General features: G+C 42.0%; 3 protein-coding genes across 3 annotated transcripts; all 3 read right to left on the bottom strand.

The window, feature by feature from the left end:
* Window positions 1–941: 941 nt before the first annotated feature.
* LOC145968549 (uncharacterized) lies at window positions 942–4,895 on the bottom strand. The gene is made up of 2 exons (XM_083094108.1): window positions 2,056–4,895; window positions 942–1,964 (listed from the first exon to the last, which is right to left on the bottom strand). The coding sequence occupies exon 1, from the start codon at window positions 4,260–4,262 to the stop codon at window positions 3,063–3,065; it is 1,200 nt and encodes a 399-aa protein (XP_082950234.1). The 5' UTR covers window positions 4,263–4,895; the 3' UTR covers window positions 942–1,964; window positions 2,056–3,062.
* Window positions 4,896–10,378: 5,483 nt separating this feature from the next.
* Window positions 10,379–13,431, bottom strand: LOC145968147 (uncharacterized). Its single transcript, XM_083093426.1, has one exon. It carries the CDS (start codon window positions 13,306–13,308, stop codon window positions 10,933–10,935), a length of 2,376 nt encoding a protein of 791 aa, XP_082949552.1. The 5' UTR covers window positions 13,309–13,431; the 3' UTR covers window positions 10,379–10,932.
* A 10-nt stretch (window positions 13,432–13,441) lies between these two features.
* LOC145968148 (uncharacterized) lies at window positions 13,442–15,062 on the bottom strand. The gene has a single exon (XM_083093427.1). The coding sequence runs from the start codon at window positions 14,705–14,707 to the stop codon at window positions 13,574–13,576; it is 1,134 nt and encodes a 377-aa protein (XP_082949553.1). The 5' UTR covers window positions 14,708–15,062; the 3' UTR covers window positions 13,442–13,573.
* Between the last annotated feature and the right edge of the window lie 2,786 nt (window positions 15,063–17,848).

The following is a 17,848-nucleotide window of genomic DNA, read 5'->3' as shown; positions in this document are numbered from 1 at the left end:
CCTTTCACACATGCAACCAACTGATCGTATTAGAATTATTATTAATTGAAATAGTATCGCAAATTGCAATGTGGAGGGGATTATTGCTAATGCGATATTTTCATTTCCTCTAATTTTTGAAGCGCCGATGTACGTCTGCTATTCGAGATTATTTTACACCTTAAAGTAAGATTACTCGAATAGCAGCTATATCGGATTGTCCTTTAGTACATTTTAACCTTGATAATTTCACGTTTTGTCACGTATATCTTGGAAATTTTTTAGTGCACTCCAGCTCCCCGCGCGCCATATGACGTGAACCCCCCCCCTCTCGCTGGACCCCCGCGCGCCGCACTCTTCCTGAGAGGACCAGGATTAGAACTCTTCTATATCCTCTACTTATGTAAATGTGTATTATTGTCGGGAACAAAAATTCGCAAGTAATTAGTCCGAACAATAAAAGAGAAATTTTCTTACACTATAAATTTAAGTTCTGATTATAATATATGATTAATTATTATAATATAAAATTAATAGGATAAAGTAAATAAAATAAAATTTTTCAAAATCTGTAACTAAACAATGTATGTTTGTATTTAAAAGAGATCAAATTTTATCTCTATTGAAATAAATGAATGATGAGAAGATCGAAAATATAATTAAATGTTCGAATATATATTATTAAGTTAAAATTGAAAATTGAAATCGTAAAGTTTATGTAAAATTAAATTGATGAAAATTAAATAAACGAATACTAAAGTAGGTATACAAGGCGGGTTCTAACGCAGGTCCTCTCAGGGGGGGTGAGGCGCGAGGGGATCTCAGCGGCGCGGGGGAATGACGTCACGCAGGATGGAGGGGGTTTTCGGCGGCGCGGGGGAATGACGTCACGCGGGACGGAGGGGATTTCGTAGGCGCGGGGGCTGCGGGGCAGGGCGGGGGACGCTTGTGTTGGATGTTTTATGACAAGTATAAACAATCATAAACCGATTGATAAACAGCGGTATTTGAAGAGGATTGGGTCTTCGGGCCGAGACTAACGTGTCGGGACATGTTTTTCGCAAACAAAATGGCTCTCGCGGTACCCTCCCCCTCTCCCCACAATATAAGTAATTCTAGATTTTTTTCGAATTAAACAATATAAGCGGTATTCCTTTGAAGAGGATTGGGTCTTAAGGCTGACTAACGCGTCGGGACATGTTTTCGCAAACAAAATAGTTTTGTGCTGTTGTGATACACCCCCTCTCCCACAATATAAGTAATTCTAGATTTTTTTTCGAATTAAACAATATAAGCGGTATTCCTTTGAAGAGGATTGGGTGGATGGAAATGCGTGCGAAGAAATTACGTCATGATTTAGACTTAAAACTTTATTTATGTTTTATGTATATATATATATATATATTTTTTTTTTTCTTACGTACTATGAACTAAAAACTAAAGCTGCCAGCTCACAATCGACGAGCTGATGCTTGTTGAAAGCGTCACTCGCGCGTATTACATTAGATATTTCTTTTGGATTTATTACAGTAGACGCGATATTGGAGAATTGCGTAAACTTGACATCAACTGTTTCGATAATTTTACCCAATCGATCAAAAGTTACATCTATGCATTGATCGAGATCGAACATACGATGTAATGTCGATTCGACCATCATCAAGCATACGTTTGAAGATTCGAGACTTATGAGTTTGACGTCGTTAATCGTACGAACTCTCACTGTTAGCGGTCCAACGCTTATGAAATTGTAGTCATCTTTAGAGTTGTTCCAAAGTAATTTTTGAATATTGCGACGTTGCTCGTAGAGTCCCTTCCACGTTTCGAGAGATAATATCAGTTCCTTTCCTCGATGATCTCCTATGGCAATCTCCACGTAACTCGGTGGACCCACGTTGATACCAATTTCGAGGAATTTCAATTCCGTAGCTGTCAATGCGTATCGTCTACCTAGTATACGAACCGCACGACGTTCCAACGAAATGCTACAGAAAAATTAAAATTAAAATAATAGTAATAATACAATTTGTAAAAAAAAAATATATAAAAAATAGAAAGAAGTTAAATGAAACTTACTCGTCACATTTGTTCTCAAACGATGGAGTTTTATCACGACTCGGTACGTAATTATTCACACGTCCTCCGATGCCGCTGTTTCCGTTTCTTTCGACGTAATACATTTCTCTGGGAGTTATGAAAAGTGAACCACGAGAGCGGTGTTAACGCGACACTGATCGTATAAGAAATAACCGAGTATACATGACGCTCATCTTCCAAAAGTATAATGTGGTGGGGGGATCAATGCTTTGAATTTTAGGAGAAGGGGGGATAACGCTCAGACAAAAAATTCTTAGAAACGCATGGAAAGGTCTAGGAAGGGGAAATAAGAGATAAAACATATTAATGTTTACATATTTTATTTTCTTGCAATTCTTTCTGGCGTTGCGACCACCAGTTAAATATTTTGAATACATTTTGTAATGCGCAATTCTTAACATGTTTTCCACATCGCATACTATTGGTAATATCTAATTTATTTAGAGAATCAATATCTTCATAGTCTGCATCCAAGGTTTCAATAATATAGCCGTTTCCCGCATCGTCTAGTATATCGGTCAGCCATTTTCGCTTTTCAAGTCCTTTAACGTACACGACAGACGATTCTTCTTCTTCTTCTTCGTGTATCGTACCATCGACAGCTGTTGTAATTACACGCTGAGCCAAGCCATACGGAACGTTTCCGTCTTCCCATTGTAATCCATGATGATTTCTAATCACCCATGAGACTTGACATCGCTCAGATTTTGTAAGCACGCTCCACGGTACGGGACTTGCGAAAAAGTAATGCGAGAGAACATATCCCTTTCTCAGAACCGCAGCTTCCTTCACGACAAAATTTCTCCCGACAATAAATCCTTGCAAATCCACAAACGTTGGTACGGACATGACGAGATCTCTCTCTCTCTCTCTCTCCCTCCCCGATGCATCAGTCAAGAGGAATGGGAAACTCTAAAATCATCTCGCAGCACTTTGATTTATATCCTGCTTCTCCTCCCCTCTCTCTCTTGTGTCGATGTTATCGCTTAGGTGATTTTGCGTACAACGTTGGTCAACGGATTGTACTGGATCACACGATCGTGTATGATGAGACAGTACGCAGTGGTATTCGCCGGCACGTTCTCCTTACATTCGAATTCCAATCTCACATCCACGGTTGCGCTCTTGACCGATTCGTTTTGTCGAGAACAATCGATAATCACGAACGGACCATGACGTTGAAACTGTAAGATGGAGAGACTCGGCTCGAGATACTCGTATCCGTAATAGATCTTGCAGAAGCGCGCGTACGTGTCGTAGAGAATGGCACATCTGCCTTTTTCGAAATCCAGATTCATATCGTCGTACGGATAACATTCCGAATTCAGATAGAGTTTCACGTTGATTAATTTGCAGTGGTCGAATCGACTCGTATCCTCAGACATGATATTTTTCCGGTTTGTCTGCAGAGCGAAGACAACGTATCGTGGTTTCTCCAGTTGAGTCGCGGTCTTAATGGCCCACGAATGCTTGGTTGTAAGCTGCAATAGCGGAAACTCGTATAGATCCCACGAGCGAAAACCCATGCTGAGATATCGTCCGCTTTCCAGAGCACGCAGCATCGACAGTTTTTCGATCTCGCTCAACAGCACGTGTGGCATTCGCCATTGTATCTTGAATATGTTGATCACAGGTTCCAGTGTCGAATCTCCAAACAGACAATTATTATTGTTGCGCGATCGTATTAAGATCAATTCGTGACGAGCGTTAATCACCACTCGTTTATAATCCTCGCAAAATCCCAATAACATGTGGAGCGGTACGCAAAAATTGAAATGTCCATTCTCATAGGTCCACGGATCCCAGCCAGCGTTTTTCATAATCACGTTTCTATCGGATGATACCGTTACATAGTTTTTGAGCGTAGTAGTTATTCCTACGTTTCTATTGCGATCAATCTCAACACCATCGAGTTCGTATCGAATCTCATCGAACATGAATGCGGCGCAATTATTTGCCAGTTCCACATCACTTCCTTCAGCTGGTTTGGTTTTCGTTAGTTGTCCCTCGATGTATAGGAAACTCTCATACGGCAATGTATACAGATCCTGTTGTTGTATGGGTATTCTTATTTCATCACTGTGTCCGAACGTTGTATTGGCGAACGGGTTGTACGTGTGAGTCTCGATCTTGATGATACGATTGTCAAAGATCGGTTCATCACCGATGTTGAGAATGTCGGTCATCGTTCAGCTGTTTCGCACCGCAAATCCCAAAGATTGTAAAAACGCAACGTTCGATGCGCTGAGTTTCTTTTTCTTGGATGATTTGATATTAGCGAACGTCGACGTTGTTGTTGTTGTTGTTGTCGGTGGTGTTGCTGGTCTCGTAAAGATTGCGTTATCTCTCACGTCTTTCGATCCGTTCAATACGAGCATCTCATACGTCGCATACGTACGTGCAATCTTACGGTGATCTCTTCTCCTCGAAAATCGAGCAATCGTCCGTTCTGGTCGACAACGCGTAACGTTAAATCCGTAATGCTCCGCGCGATGATCGGCAGGTAAATGATCTGTGCAGGCGTTTCCGATATCTTATATCCCGGTGGTACCCTCGGTGAAAATTCATGTATCGTATGAACGAGTATGCCGTTGTTGTACGCACCCGCGGTCACGTTACACTCTATACGGATAATATTCACGTTGAGAATGTTAATCGGCATGTTTGATTCGTACCATTTTCGCGGCTCGAGAATACGATTCGAAAATCCTAGCAGCGATCCAATGTTGTCGGGTTTGGTAAAGTTTATTCTGTAGGCACATTTGATCTCGCTCCTCATTGTATTGTAATTAGCGCGGAGCACTATCGGATATTCATCATCTTCATAATCAATGTGTTTCTTATCGCGATGTTTCCGTGAAATTGCTTGTTTCAAAAATTCATGTATATTTTGCAACTCATACGATCCCTCGGGAATCGTAATTTCCTCGTCGTCTTTGCCAAAGTAAAATTTATTATTCGAGGAATTCACATTCGGTATCGTGTGATAAGTCTCAAAATCCGTTAGACCGAGCTCGTATTCGCCGTCGCTCAAATCTATGGTGGGAAAGAAGTTTGCCGTGAGAACGCTACTCTTCCCAGTCAATGTGAACGTCATAGACATGTCAACAAAACTGTTTAACGAATACTGAGTTAAATAGCGCAATATCTGTCTTTAAATTCACATGCATCGTTCGAAGAAACTGCAAGCACAATTGTCCACAGATACTCTGATCATAAGTTTGAACAGGTGTGTAATTGTACTGTATCTTCGTTACGTTTCGTTCGAGATATCGCACCAATTCATTCGGTGGTCGAAGATTGCCGAAACTGTCGAAATATATAGCGCGATTCCCCCTCTTTGCATACGCTACCCAATGAGTACCTGGTCCTTCGACGCTATCCAAATTTACGATGCCGCTCTCGTTTTGATATATATCACCGATCGGTAACGAGTTGCGCATGAAAACACCTCTAAAATATGGAATGCGCATACGTTTTGCCAGTTGTAGCAATTGTACGTTGGTAGTTGCGCCCTGCGGCATTTTTAGCGTCTCTTTGACGTTTTTTTTTTTTTCTCGTTGAGGCTCCTCGTCCGTATTTGTAAGGAGCGAGATATAATCCGTGACCTTCCATGGCGCGATTGTGACGTAGCATCTCTTGCAACTGACGTTGCGCGGCTTTTCCGTCGTTCACCACCTTCGCTACACCAGCCGCTCCACCGATCAGGGATCCGAGCGCACCCAACATTGGTAGAATCGGCAATACACCGCCGCATTTCGCTACCGGAAGTATCCGTTTCTTCGCCGTTTTTTTCTTCGTCTTCGTCTTCAGACCCATACCGAGCTTCGTCTTGGCTTTCATCGCTGTCCAGACAGCTGTGGCGGCGGCTCTCTCACCGAGAGTCGAATCTCTCGCAACGATGCGATTCCGCGCTTTCTCAGCGAGTATCTTATCCGCCGCGTGTCTCTCGGTGAGATCGTTGCTCCGAGAGTATGCTATATCGTGTTCGCGACACGCCGCGTCCAATGGATTTATACCTCGATCGCCTCTGACTAATCGCTTCTCCAACCGTGTGCCTGGCCCGCAAAACTGATAGCCGGGAATATGGAATTCGATCGGAAGTGTGTTTATCGCGTGATTTAATAGGCCTCTACCTATTTTCGTTGACATTCGCTGCAATTCTTTATCAATGGTGCCGGACCGTCGATGTGTGTTTTCTGCCACGGCTGATTGTAGTGTTCGTAACAGCGACGATACGTCTGAACCTCCGGATCCGCTTTTATGTGTTCCGGAAGTTTGTCCCACACGTAGTGGACGTGATCACCGCACATTCGCAACAGAACAGCTTTTGACACAAATTGTAGTTGTTCGACGCTCAAATCGCGAATGTCGGAAGGACTTGATAGCAGAACGAACATTTTTTCTCTACTGAGCGACTCGTGATTTCGCGCACCTATAAATAGGCAGGCGTTCGATCCAATCGGTAGTGTTGAAAAAATGAGATTCGTGCGACAACCTTTGACGATACGCGTGACGAATTGCGACGACAGATTACGATCAATGGAGGACAACGCAGAGATGCGCAGACACGGTACGATGCTACCGACTACTATACGCGCGATCGTTTGCGGCCCCTCGAATTGTGGTAAAACCAACGTTCTGATAAGTCTACTGGAAAGCCCGCACGGTGTACGTTTCGAGAACGTGTACGTGTACTCGAAGTCGCTGCAACAGCCGAAATATCGATATCTGGAGAATTTGTTGACGCCGATTGACGAAATCGGCTATTTTACGTTCTCCAATAACAGTGACGTCATTCCACCGAGCGAGGCACGTCCAAACTCGATTTTCGTCTTCGATGACGTGGCGTGCGACAAGCAAAATACGATAAGAGAGTACTTCTCAATGGGTCGTCACTCGAACGTCGACTGCTTCTATCTCTGTCAGACGTACGCGAGAATACCAAAACATCTTATACGCGACAACGCGAACCTGCTGATCTTGTTTAAACAGGACGGTACCAACTTGAAACACGTGTACAACGATCACGTGAATACCGACATGTCGTACGGGGATTTCAGTGAATTATGTCGTACTTGTTGGCAACAAAAGTATGGATTTCTAGTGATAGATAAGGACAGCTCATTTACGAACGGGCGATACAGAAAAGGATTTAACGTGTTCGCGATACCGCAAAACGATTAGTCGCTGCCGACACTCTGTCGACATGGCTGAAAGCGATAATATTCGCGAGCGTGAAAAGATTGCGAGGGAGATTGAGAAAACGAGCGAATCGATCCGCAAGAAACATCGCGCTTTGAAGACCGGTAAGATCGACGACGATATCGCGGTCAAGACTCATTTTAGACCTATTATCGAGCCACTACAAAAAATCGTCGACCACTCTAGCTTAATCGCGGTGAAAAACGAGCCGGAGAGTAACGCTATAATTAAAACGTTACCCATCAAGCGGTACAAGGAAGAAGAGGAGAAGGAGGAGGAGGATGAGCATACGACACCGAAAAAAAGACAACGATTGAAGGCGAATCGTTTATCGACATCGGATGAACCGCTGATAACCTCCACACCGTCCGCGACAACGAGAATCGTACAACCCACGATACCCGAATCACTCGCAATCGAAAATGTTTTCGAAACCACGGGCAACCCGCTCGAATCACCATCTGTTCGAAACATGTTACAAACGTTGGAAGGTCAAAAAATGTTACGAGAGTACTTCGGGCCACTGCCACAAAAGTACATGAGCGCTTTCCTTAGTGGCGACGAAAAAAATCAGATCGATCACGTGTACGGTGTCTATTTCAACGAGAATGAAATGTGGCTCGGTAACAAACGATTCGACATCGACGCAGATGACTCTATAATCATAGACAAAGTGAGGTACATTGGTACACCTGGATTATACGAGTTGATCTTCAAGAGAATTCCCGATGATGACATATACACTGAGGAGGATATGCAAAAATATAAGAGCATATTAATGGCGACGAGTGCGCATAAACGCCAATATGATGCGCAAGGTCAATTAAAGAGCAACAGGGGATACAAGTATAAACACATAATTGCACCGTTGATGTCGATCGAATCGAAAAAGAAAAAATGCGGTACGGGAGTATCCATGCCTCGCGCGATGACGCTAACCGACAATAAGATCGATTACGTGCACTGGGACGATCCCAACGAGCTAGTGGATCGTCTACGATTGCTCGATGCTTCGCGCCGAGCTGGCCACAACGCTCACGACAACGAGATCCTGTCGATTATAGAGGAACTTCGCGAAGTCGGCCTTATTATAAATTAAACGGTGTCTCAACGAAACTGATCAGTCGATCGACGTCACTCGCATCGAGAAAAAAAAAATGCCCATCAACAAATTTGGATTATTCGAACAGAGAAATGAAGCAATTAGAACAAGCGATCATTGGGATAAATCGGTGACAAGTTACTTGCGTCAAAACGCTCTGTGTCGCGTCGCTACGTACTATGACGCGAGGTCGCGCAAGATTCGCCGTGTAGCGCAACCTGAGGCTGATACCGATGCAGTCAACAAACTGTACGTGGAACAATGCGTTAAAACGTTGAAGAATCAGCAGAAAGAATCAGACGAGAAGCTGACTGCGTTCGAGAAGGACGTGCGAGCTTTGCAGACTGCGATAAACGAGCTTCAGCGTGCGATTAACACTAATTCAGAAACAGCTACGAGCGGCTAAACAGCGGCTATTGAACATCTACAAAGGCTTATCGAACTACAATGAGTGGCAGTGATCGAAGAGGAAACGGCTGTGAACGAGGCTACGAACAATTCAAGAACAGTTGCGAACGAGGTTATGAACACTTCAGGAACGGCTGCGAACAAGGCTATGAACACGTCAGGAACGGCTACATACGAGGCGGCATACAACTCTGGAACGGCTACGAACGAGTCAGAAACGATTGCCAACGAGGCTGCGAACGGGTCAGAAACGACTGTGAACGAGGCTACGGACTACTTAGAAGCGACTACCAACAGGGTCAATCACGGCAACAAACGGGTCAAGAACGGCAGTGAACGGCTCAGAAACGACTATCAAACGTGTAAGGAACGACTATCGAACGGGTCAGAAACGGCTAACGAACGGCTATCGAACGGATCAGAAACGGCTATCGAACGGGGCAGGAACGACAACTAACGGGGTAGGAACGGTAACGAACGGCTATTGAACGGGTCAGAAACGGCTATCGAACGGGTCAGAAACGGCTAACGAACGGCTATCGAACGGGTCAGAAACGGCTAACGAACGGCTATCGAACGGGTCAGAAACGGCTATCGAACGGGTCAGAAACGGCTAACGAATGGCTATCGAACGGGTCAGAAACGGCTATCGAACGGGGCAGGAACGACAACTAACGGGGTAGGAACGGTAACGAACGGCTATTGAACGGGTCAGAAACGGCTATCGAACGGGTCAGAAACGGCTAACGAATGGCTATCGAACGGGTCAGAAACGGCTATCGAACGGGGCAGGAACGACAACTAACGGGGTAGGAACGGTAACGAACGGCTATTGAACGGGTCAGAAACGGCTATCGAACGGGGCAGGAACGGTTATCGAACAGTAACGAATGATAAAACGCACGGTGATACTCGGGGCACACATCGTTTGATCGACGAATCGAAACAACGATGGATCGGCGATCGGGAATAACTGAGGAAGCGAAGAAACAACATAGTTTAGAGAAACAGCAGTTGGTGAACGAATTGCACGCGCCGGCGAGAAAAAATTTTCCCCGAAGACATGTCATAGTGCGGGGATACGATGACTTGTGGCAAGCTGACATTGTCGAGATGCGTCCGTACTCTCGTTTCAACAGAGGTTACCACTACATACTCACAGTCATCGATGCGTTGAGCAAGCACGCGTGGGCCGCACCACTCAAGAGTAAAGGCGGAAGCGAGACAGCTGACGCTATCGCTGAGATAATTCGAAATAGCAAAAGATGTCCGAAAAACTTACAGACTGATATGGGGAAGGAATTTTATAACGCTGACGTGCAACGGCTCATGCGGAAACATGACATCAATCATTATTCTACATATTCAGTATTGAAGGCATCGATCGTTGAGCGATTCAATCGCACGCTGAAAAACGACATGTGGAAGATGTTTACGCTGAACGGATCTTACAAGTGGATCAGCGCGTTGCCGCGACTCGTATCGGATTACAACGCGCGCAAGCATCGAACGATCGGTATGCGACCCGTCGACGTTACCCCCGCGGTCGCTGAAAGACTCTTGGCTACTGTGTATAATCGTGTAAATATCGCGGGTCCGGCAAAATTCAAAGTAGGTGACTCGGTACGCGTTAGCAAGTACAAGACAATTTTTGAGAAAGGTTACACGCCAAATTGGACAACCGAAGTGTTTAAAATTGTAAAAGTGCAGCATACTAATCCCGTAAGCTATCTACTTGAGGATTATCGTAAAAAACCTATCGCTGGAGCGTTCTACGAGCACGAGTTGCATCGCGCGAATTATCCGGACGTGTATCTCGTGGAGAAAGTACTGCGTAGGAGGGGTGACGAGGTTTACGTGAAATGGTTGGGATTTGACAATTCGCACAATTCTTGGATACATAAAGACAATGTGATTTAATTCATACAGTGTTTATTTTTAATTTTCTGGAAAAAATATATGTGTATAACATATATAATATTTGAAAAATGAAAATATACATAAAAATCCTTATCAATATTCCTTGCGATAGTACATGTATTTTTTAATATAAGATGTATGAGATATGCATTACAAAAATATATGAAATATAAAAATACAAAAATCTTTATTAATATTTCTTTCACACACACACACACACTTTACAATGGTATCTTATAATGCCCCCACGGTAGCGTATCGGTGGTTTCGGGTACGATATACCGCTTGTCGTCGTACGGACTCAGAGCAATTTTTGTCTCGCGGATTGTGTATACTTGGTGCAATTTCGATCGTATACACGACTGCTGGCGCGTCATTTCAATTTCTTCTTTCAAACACCGTGTGTAATCGTCAAACGTTATCGTTCTCGCGACAACGTTGCTCTTGACGCCTTTAACTTTCTTCGTATCCTTTTTCCCATCGACTCGTAATGCGTACATTTTTGCTCTGAGCCCGGCAAATTCGGTCATTATGGCACCGTTATTTTCATCCTTCATTAGACCCGGTACCTTTTTATTTACGAGCGGCATACCGTACGCATTGTTTGCAGCATAATCGCTAGTGTCGAATCTGCTGACGTCGCGCTTCATATTTTTGTACATGTCTTCGCACTCAATGTGATATATGAGACTATCGGTATCGGTGTACATGACCTTACATTTGTCGCGATACAGGGGAGACATATACTCATGATGAAACTCGTACAAACATGTCTTGGATATGTCGAGTATACACATACCCACGTAGATTGGTTTGTAGAATTTCACCTCGAGTTTGCGCAATTCCACAGCTATTAAATTTTCCGAAAAGACGCTTCTGCTGTGGAAATTTGGTTTAGCGATCATTGCCTCTGCGCCGTATCGTCCGTCCCACTTTGTTAATAATATTACGTCGACACGATTACGCACATTTTCCATCGTCTTGCCAAATACCGCGTTATTCATAAGTTTATATAAATTTTTTTCAAAATCATTTTTCGCGAGTGTTCTAAACTGTGTATTTAATTCGATATAACTGCGAAGCCACGGAGATTGTGAAAACTGTAAAATTCGATGTATTTTTGTAACGCGAAGGCCGTGTCGCGTACATTGCTGTAGATTACGGTAGTGTATCACGTAACGCTTCTTATCGTATAATGTTGCGAGGAGTTTGTCTTGCCGCTTGCCGGGCGGCTTGTCGCGTGTCGGACAAAACGGAAGGTCAGTGTGCGTATCGTGAAGATGTTGCGGGTACTCGAGATCGACTTCGAGGATATAACCCGTAGGCGAATCTAACGCGATCGATGCTACGTCAAAATTCGACACGTCATCGACCCATCGAAAATCGGCATAGGGCAACGGTTGACACATTGCCCATCCGTATAAATTATTTACATCGAAATACATCAAATACGACGATGGTTTCGATGGATCGTACGATTGTTGCATGTACTTGTTATTAGCGCGCGCGTATCTGTTGGAACACTGACTCAGACCACCGCGTATACCGCGTTCGATAAACATGACCATGTCGATGTCGGTAAGCAATTCGAACGTAATCTTTGTATGCTTCAACATGGCGTCCCACGTGTATCCGGGAAGAGTATAATAATACGCAGGGTCGAGTCCGTAACTTTCGATACATTTCTCGCGAAAGTTTTCAAAAATATCGGCTAATAACAAGACATCGATTTTAAGATATAAATCGCTATACTCGCCTAGCGTTCGAATGGAGAATCGCGTCCAGATGTTCTCGGCGTGCGCGTAATCGCTCTCGGATATAGTTTCACCGGTTAAGGAACTGTAAAATGATTCGCGCGGTGGTAAACATGTATCTTGCAACTTGTCAACGGAATCGATGTATTCGTATGGAAACACACCTTTTCGTGTTAATAATTTGAAATTTTCACTCGATAAATTTTGAAATTCTGATTTTAAAATATCCAGTTTATCTTTATCTAGATAAGATGCTAATTTGTCGAGACTTGCCGTAAGAAATTTGAATGAATCGATGAAGCGTAATTTTACTTGATTTTTTGGTTTTTCTTCCTTAAGATCGACGTTTTTGGTAAACGATATATATTTCTCTTTCGTTATTGGAAGTAACTCGACTCTCCCTTCGAACGCTGTGGCTATTTCCTCGATAATGAAATGCGAATCATAACCGGATAAATTATGAAACACTATCGGAATACAGAAAGACTCTTTATAATTTAAATTACAATTTGAATGCGCGGGACCTCTGTACCGTCCAGTCAAATGGCAATGATCGCGTACGCGTGTATCGTCTTGCGCGAACGGTTTTTCGCATATATGACATTGAGTAGCGTTATTAAATTTTTCACACTCTTCAAATGTTAAATCTACCATAGGGACATTAGTAGTTAAAATATTTTTTACACGAAATGCTAACATTTTAAGTTGCTCGACGAACCATGCTATACAATCGGTACTGCGACGCGAATGATATGCGGATAATGAGTCGTTGTACGAGCAATGTATATAATATGCTATGCTAAATACTTGATGGTGCTGGCACATATTCTTCTCTTCCTCCATCTTGGTCAGAACGCATTCCAAGTCGGCGTACACGATGAATGGAAGCTGCTCTTTCCTGTTGTAATTGTTGAACGATAACCACTTGTCCTTATCGCTCGGTAACCGGATAGCGCAGTCATTTATTTTTCCGCAGTCTACCGTATGTAACTGCAACTTGTCGTCCGAACCAAAGTAATGCATGCATCTATAAAAGAAAATAAAAATTTTTAAAAAATTAAAGATTTATGCAATGCATTATATTTTATAATTACATAAATTATTCAAATTATACACACCGATCGCAGATATATTTTTGATTCTTGTGTTTGCTCAGTTGCGAGCTCACGAGCCGGGATAAGTTCTTGATCCATGCGAAATGTCCGACATTGTTGTCGTCTTCCACGTACAACAAGTTGACATGCTTGTCCCGCTTCTGCTGCGAAAGACGTATCGGAACAATGCTGTTCTTCTCTTCGATGCTGTAGACGTTGATCGAAATATCGTTGACAAGTTCAAACTTTTTTAGTTGGTTCAACGTCATCGGAAACTCAATATTTTGTACATTTAACACCGTCGTATAGTGGGGATATGAAGATTCCCGATTCGTGTCTCTTTCAGCGGGATATAGAGCGGCGACCACTGCCCACGCGAAACACGCATTGTCTTTTGATTGTACGTTAATCACTGCTCTCTTCATCATAATCTCCCGCGACAATTTTATATGGCATCCCGCGCGCATAGGATTATACTTATTTATATTTACAGTTAAATTCTGTATTCGTGACAATGCCCAGCCACTATCGCGTTCCTGAAATTCTTCCAGCGATGCTAGAGTGGGTTCGATAACGCGACGCTCGTACCACTCGTGTAAATCGGATGTGTGAAAGAGTTCACAGTTTCTCGTATTGGTACTTTTATTTGCGTGCTTATCACCCGACACAAATTCACCATTGAATATAGTGTTCACTTTTACACTGTTGTGTCTTCTTATAACGTCCTGCACATGTTCTATCACAATGTCTTTGGCGTCATCGAGAAATTGACGAGGTTCGATATGGTTTGCGTTAATCACAGCACCGGTCAGAATACGGTTATCGAACGCGGTATCAATCTCGCGCCACACAAGTTCATTTTGATGCGCGCTACATCCGGCACCCGCGTTATTGTCGCCACTGTAATTACCACCACTGGGCATAAACTGTCTCTGCAATCGAGTCTTTGCACCTTCGAGTCGCGCGATCCGAGCAATCAATGATTGTTGATTCCCGATCGATAATCGTAGTCGTTTGATCCGACTTTGCTCTTCCAGCGACTCGATGTACTCGTTGCATCGTTGTAGCCATGCAAAATATTCGCCCAAGGTGGCAATTTGGTTGGATCGCTCCACCAGGTCGCGTTCAGTCTGTTCGATATTTTCCATTTTTTTTTCACTAAGTGCAAATTGGGCACATATTGCATGGAAATCTTATATACAACGGCTCGCTACACCTTGAACAAAATCGGCCATCCATCGCATTAAGTGTCTCAATTTTATGTTTTCTAATAGCATACATCATTTGGCTATCCACGCCTTGCAATGCAATCATACACGAAGGACATACAGCTAGAGCACCACCCGTGGAATAATAACTGTATATGATACAAAATTTTGTACTACGTGCGTTTAAAGCATTAATTTCCGCAACAGACACTATTTTCTCTCTGAATTCCGTGGAGTTCTCACTGCAGTCACTAATGCAGTCACTGTCAGATGACAACGCGTGATCTTCGTCTTCCATTTTTTTTTTTTTTATATATATATATATATTATCACACAACACTGACAGAACACTATACTTTTTGACTATACTTTTACTATACCGACGCGACGTGTCGATGCGCGTTCAAATCATGTACTGTGACTTGATGCGCTTCAATCCTCCCTGTATTTCGTCTAAACCTTTTCATCTTTGTGTAAAATAAATAAGTGGTGTATCATAATAATCATTTATTTACATCTCAGAAAGAATTCGTTCTCTCTCACGCGCGACAAGGGCACAAAGCAGCCGAATATCGGCGCTGATACGTTGCAATTCTTCCTAGAAAAAATATGGAAAATAATTCTGGCCCTAATATTCAATCCTCTTCAAATACCGCTGTTTACCATCTGGACATCGGTTTATGATTGTTTATACTCGTCATAAAACATCCAACACATCCCCAAGCGTCCCCCGCCCCGCCCCGCAGCCCCCGCGCCTACGAAATCCCCTCCGCCCCGCGTGACGTCATTCCCCCGCGTTTATATTGTTTATGTTAAAAAATATATATAATGAAGAGGAGTCTGCTGCACTAGAGTGTCATTTCTTTCGTTGCTCTTCTGTGTTTCGGTGGTCTTGTGCAATGGCTGAAGAAAACGTAATTATCATCGACGACGATACGGATGATGATTACGATGATTGGATGGATCCAGCTGTGGCGGAGAGGATGGAGATAGAGAGAGAGGAGAGAGAGAGGAGAGAGATGGAAGATGATGAATCTGATATAGAACCCTTGGCGAAGGACAGTGATTATGATAGTGACAATAGTGTCGATATTCTTGATGAACGGTTACAAAAGAAACAGCGAGATTTAAGCATACCTGAAATAATGACATACAACGAAGCAACAAAGATATGTTGCATTTCCTATTACTACATGGAAAATGGATCGAAATATTGTATCGAATGCTTTCTAAGTGTACCGTATCAGTTTGAAGAAACTAGTGCTGTTCGAGAACATAGAACCATAGCTTATGTTCATTTGGAAAATTCGAGTATGTCATGCACAGGGTGCAGAAAATGTTTGAATCAAATATTGGCCTGCAACATGTGCCCTATTTGCACAAATTAAATAAATGGATCATGGATAACATTGTAAGTAACTTACAATTTATTATATATCAAAAGTATCTTAAAATAAATTTTTTTTTTTTTTTATTTTAATTAAGATAAAATTAATCTAGCGTTTTTCCTGTTTCAGGAGCTGCCTCTCCCTTACAGCCCGGCGCACCGTCCGCATTATTTTATATTCATCTTTTTTTTTCCTCCTATATTTTATTAATTTTTAAATTTTATATAATTTTAATATTAAGTACACACACACACACACACATACACACACACACACACACACACACATACACACACACACACACACACACACACAATTTGTAATACTCATACACACATTTAAATAAATTATATATATTTTTAATTGTAACAAAAAAAAAATTGCAATTATTTACACGCCTTTCCCTTGCGCTCCAATCCTTTGCATGCTCTCGCATTAATTATAAGTCTCGCTATCGTTTTCTCTCGTACGCATTCTTTTCGCACGCGATATTATCGTTCTCTCTCACACGCGCGGCAAGGGTACAAAGCAGCCGAACATCAGTGCTGATACGTTACAATTCTTCATTAAAAAAATAAGATAAAATAAAATAAGATAAAATAAAATAAAAAAAAAGGGGAAAATGATTTTGGGTTAGGCCCGAAGACCCAATCCTCTTCAAATACCGCTGTTTATCAATCGGTTTATGATTGTTTATACTTGTCATAAAACATCCAACACAAGCGTCCCCCGCCCCGCCCCGCAGCCCCCGCGCCTACGAAATCCCCTCCGTCCCGCGTGACGTCATTCCCCCGCGCCGCTGAGATCCCCTCGCGCCTCACCCCCCCTGAGAGGACCTGCGTTAGAACCCGCCTTGTATACCTACTTACTAACATTCGTTTCCAATATACATCTCACATATTTAGCGATTATATATGATTTGTTTCTAAGCTATTTTAATTTTCCTCAAATGAATAAATATAATAAAATATCAAAAAATAGTAAAAAGAAAAGAAAAAAGAAATTTTGATAAGGACATAATTCCGATAAGAAAAATGTAATAAAGATTTACGAGAAATCTAAAGATATGAGATTTATACATTATCGAAAAAGAAAAGTAAAAGGAGAAGGATAATATTCAAAAGATATTATTCGAAAGATATTATTCAATTGAGCTTATTATTTATAGAAACGATACACGTGAACGCGGTATAAATAAAATGGCAACGAATGTTGAATGTTTGCAATCATAGCATGAGAAACTTACACGTAAATATCTGTAAAAATTAAAATGTATGTGTCTACTAATAATGCACGATTAAATTTTTGAGATATAAATTTTGTGATTAATAGCGCAATCACATATAGCAAATAATAATTTCCGAGGTAGAGTGTATATTAAATCAGATCGTATGTATCTGTGTTATATAAAACTCAACATCAAAATATAATGGCTATAAAGCTATGTTAATAGATATAATTCTTTTTTTTATTAGATAAAATAAGATATAAGTTATTGTCTATATCCTCGATTTTGGTTTACATTCGCCACTGGCTAATTATGTAAAAAAGTATAATAAATCTGAAATTTACTGAAGATTTCCCGTAAATCAAAGAGCATTTTTTGGAAATGGGAATTTTAGGAATTTTTGCACACACAAAATTTTTATTTAATTCAAATTATGATTTACAGAAAGCTCGAAGCTGGGCTTGA

The sequence above is a fragment of the Camponotus vicinus genome, unplaced genomic scaffold (genome assembly GCF_025532165.1).
Source record: "Camponotus vicinus isolate PSW18456_S1 unplaced genomic scaffold, iyCamVici1.0 SCAF_3, whole genome shotgun sequence".
NCBI lineage: Eukaryota > Metazoa > Arthropoda > Insecta > Hymenoptera > Formicidae > Camponotus > Camponotus vicinus.
This window is presented reverse-complemented; position numbering and strand designations above follow the sequence as displayed.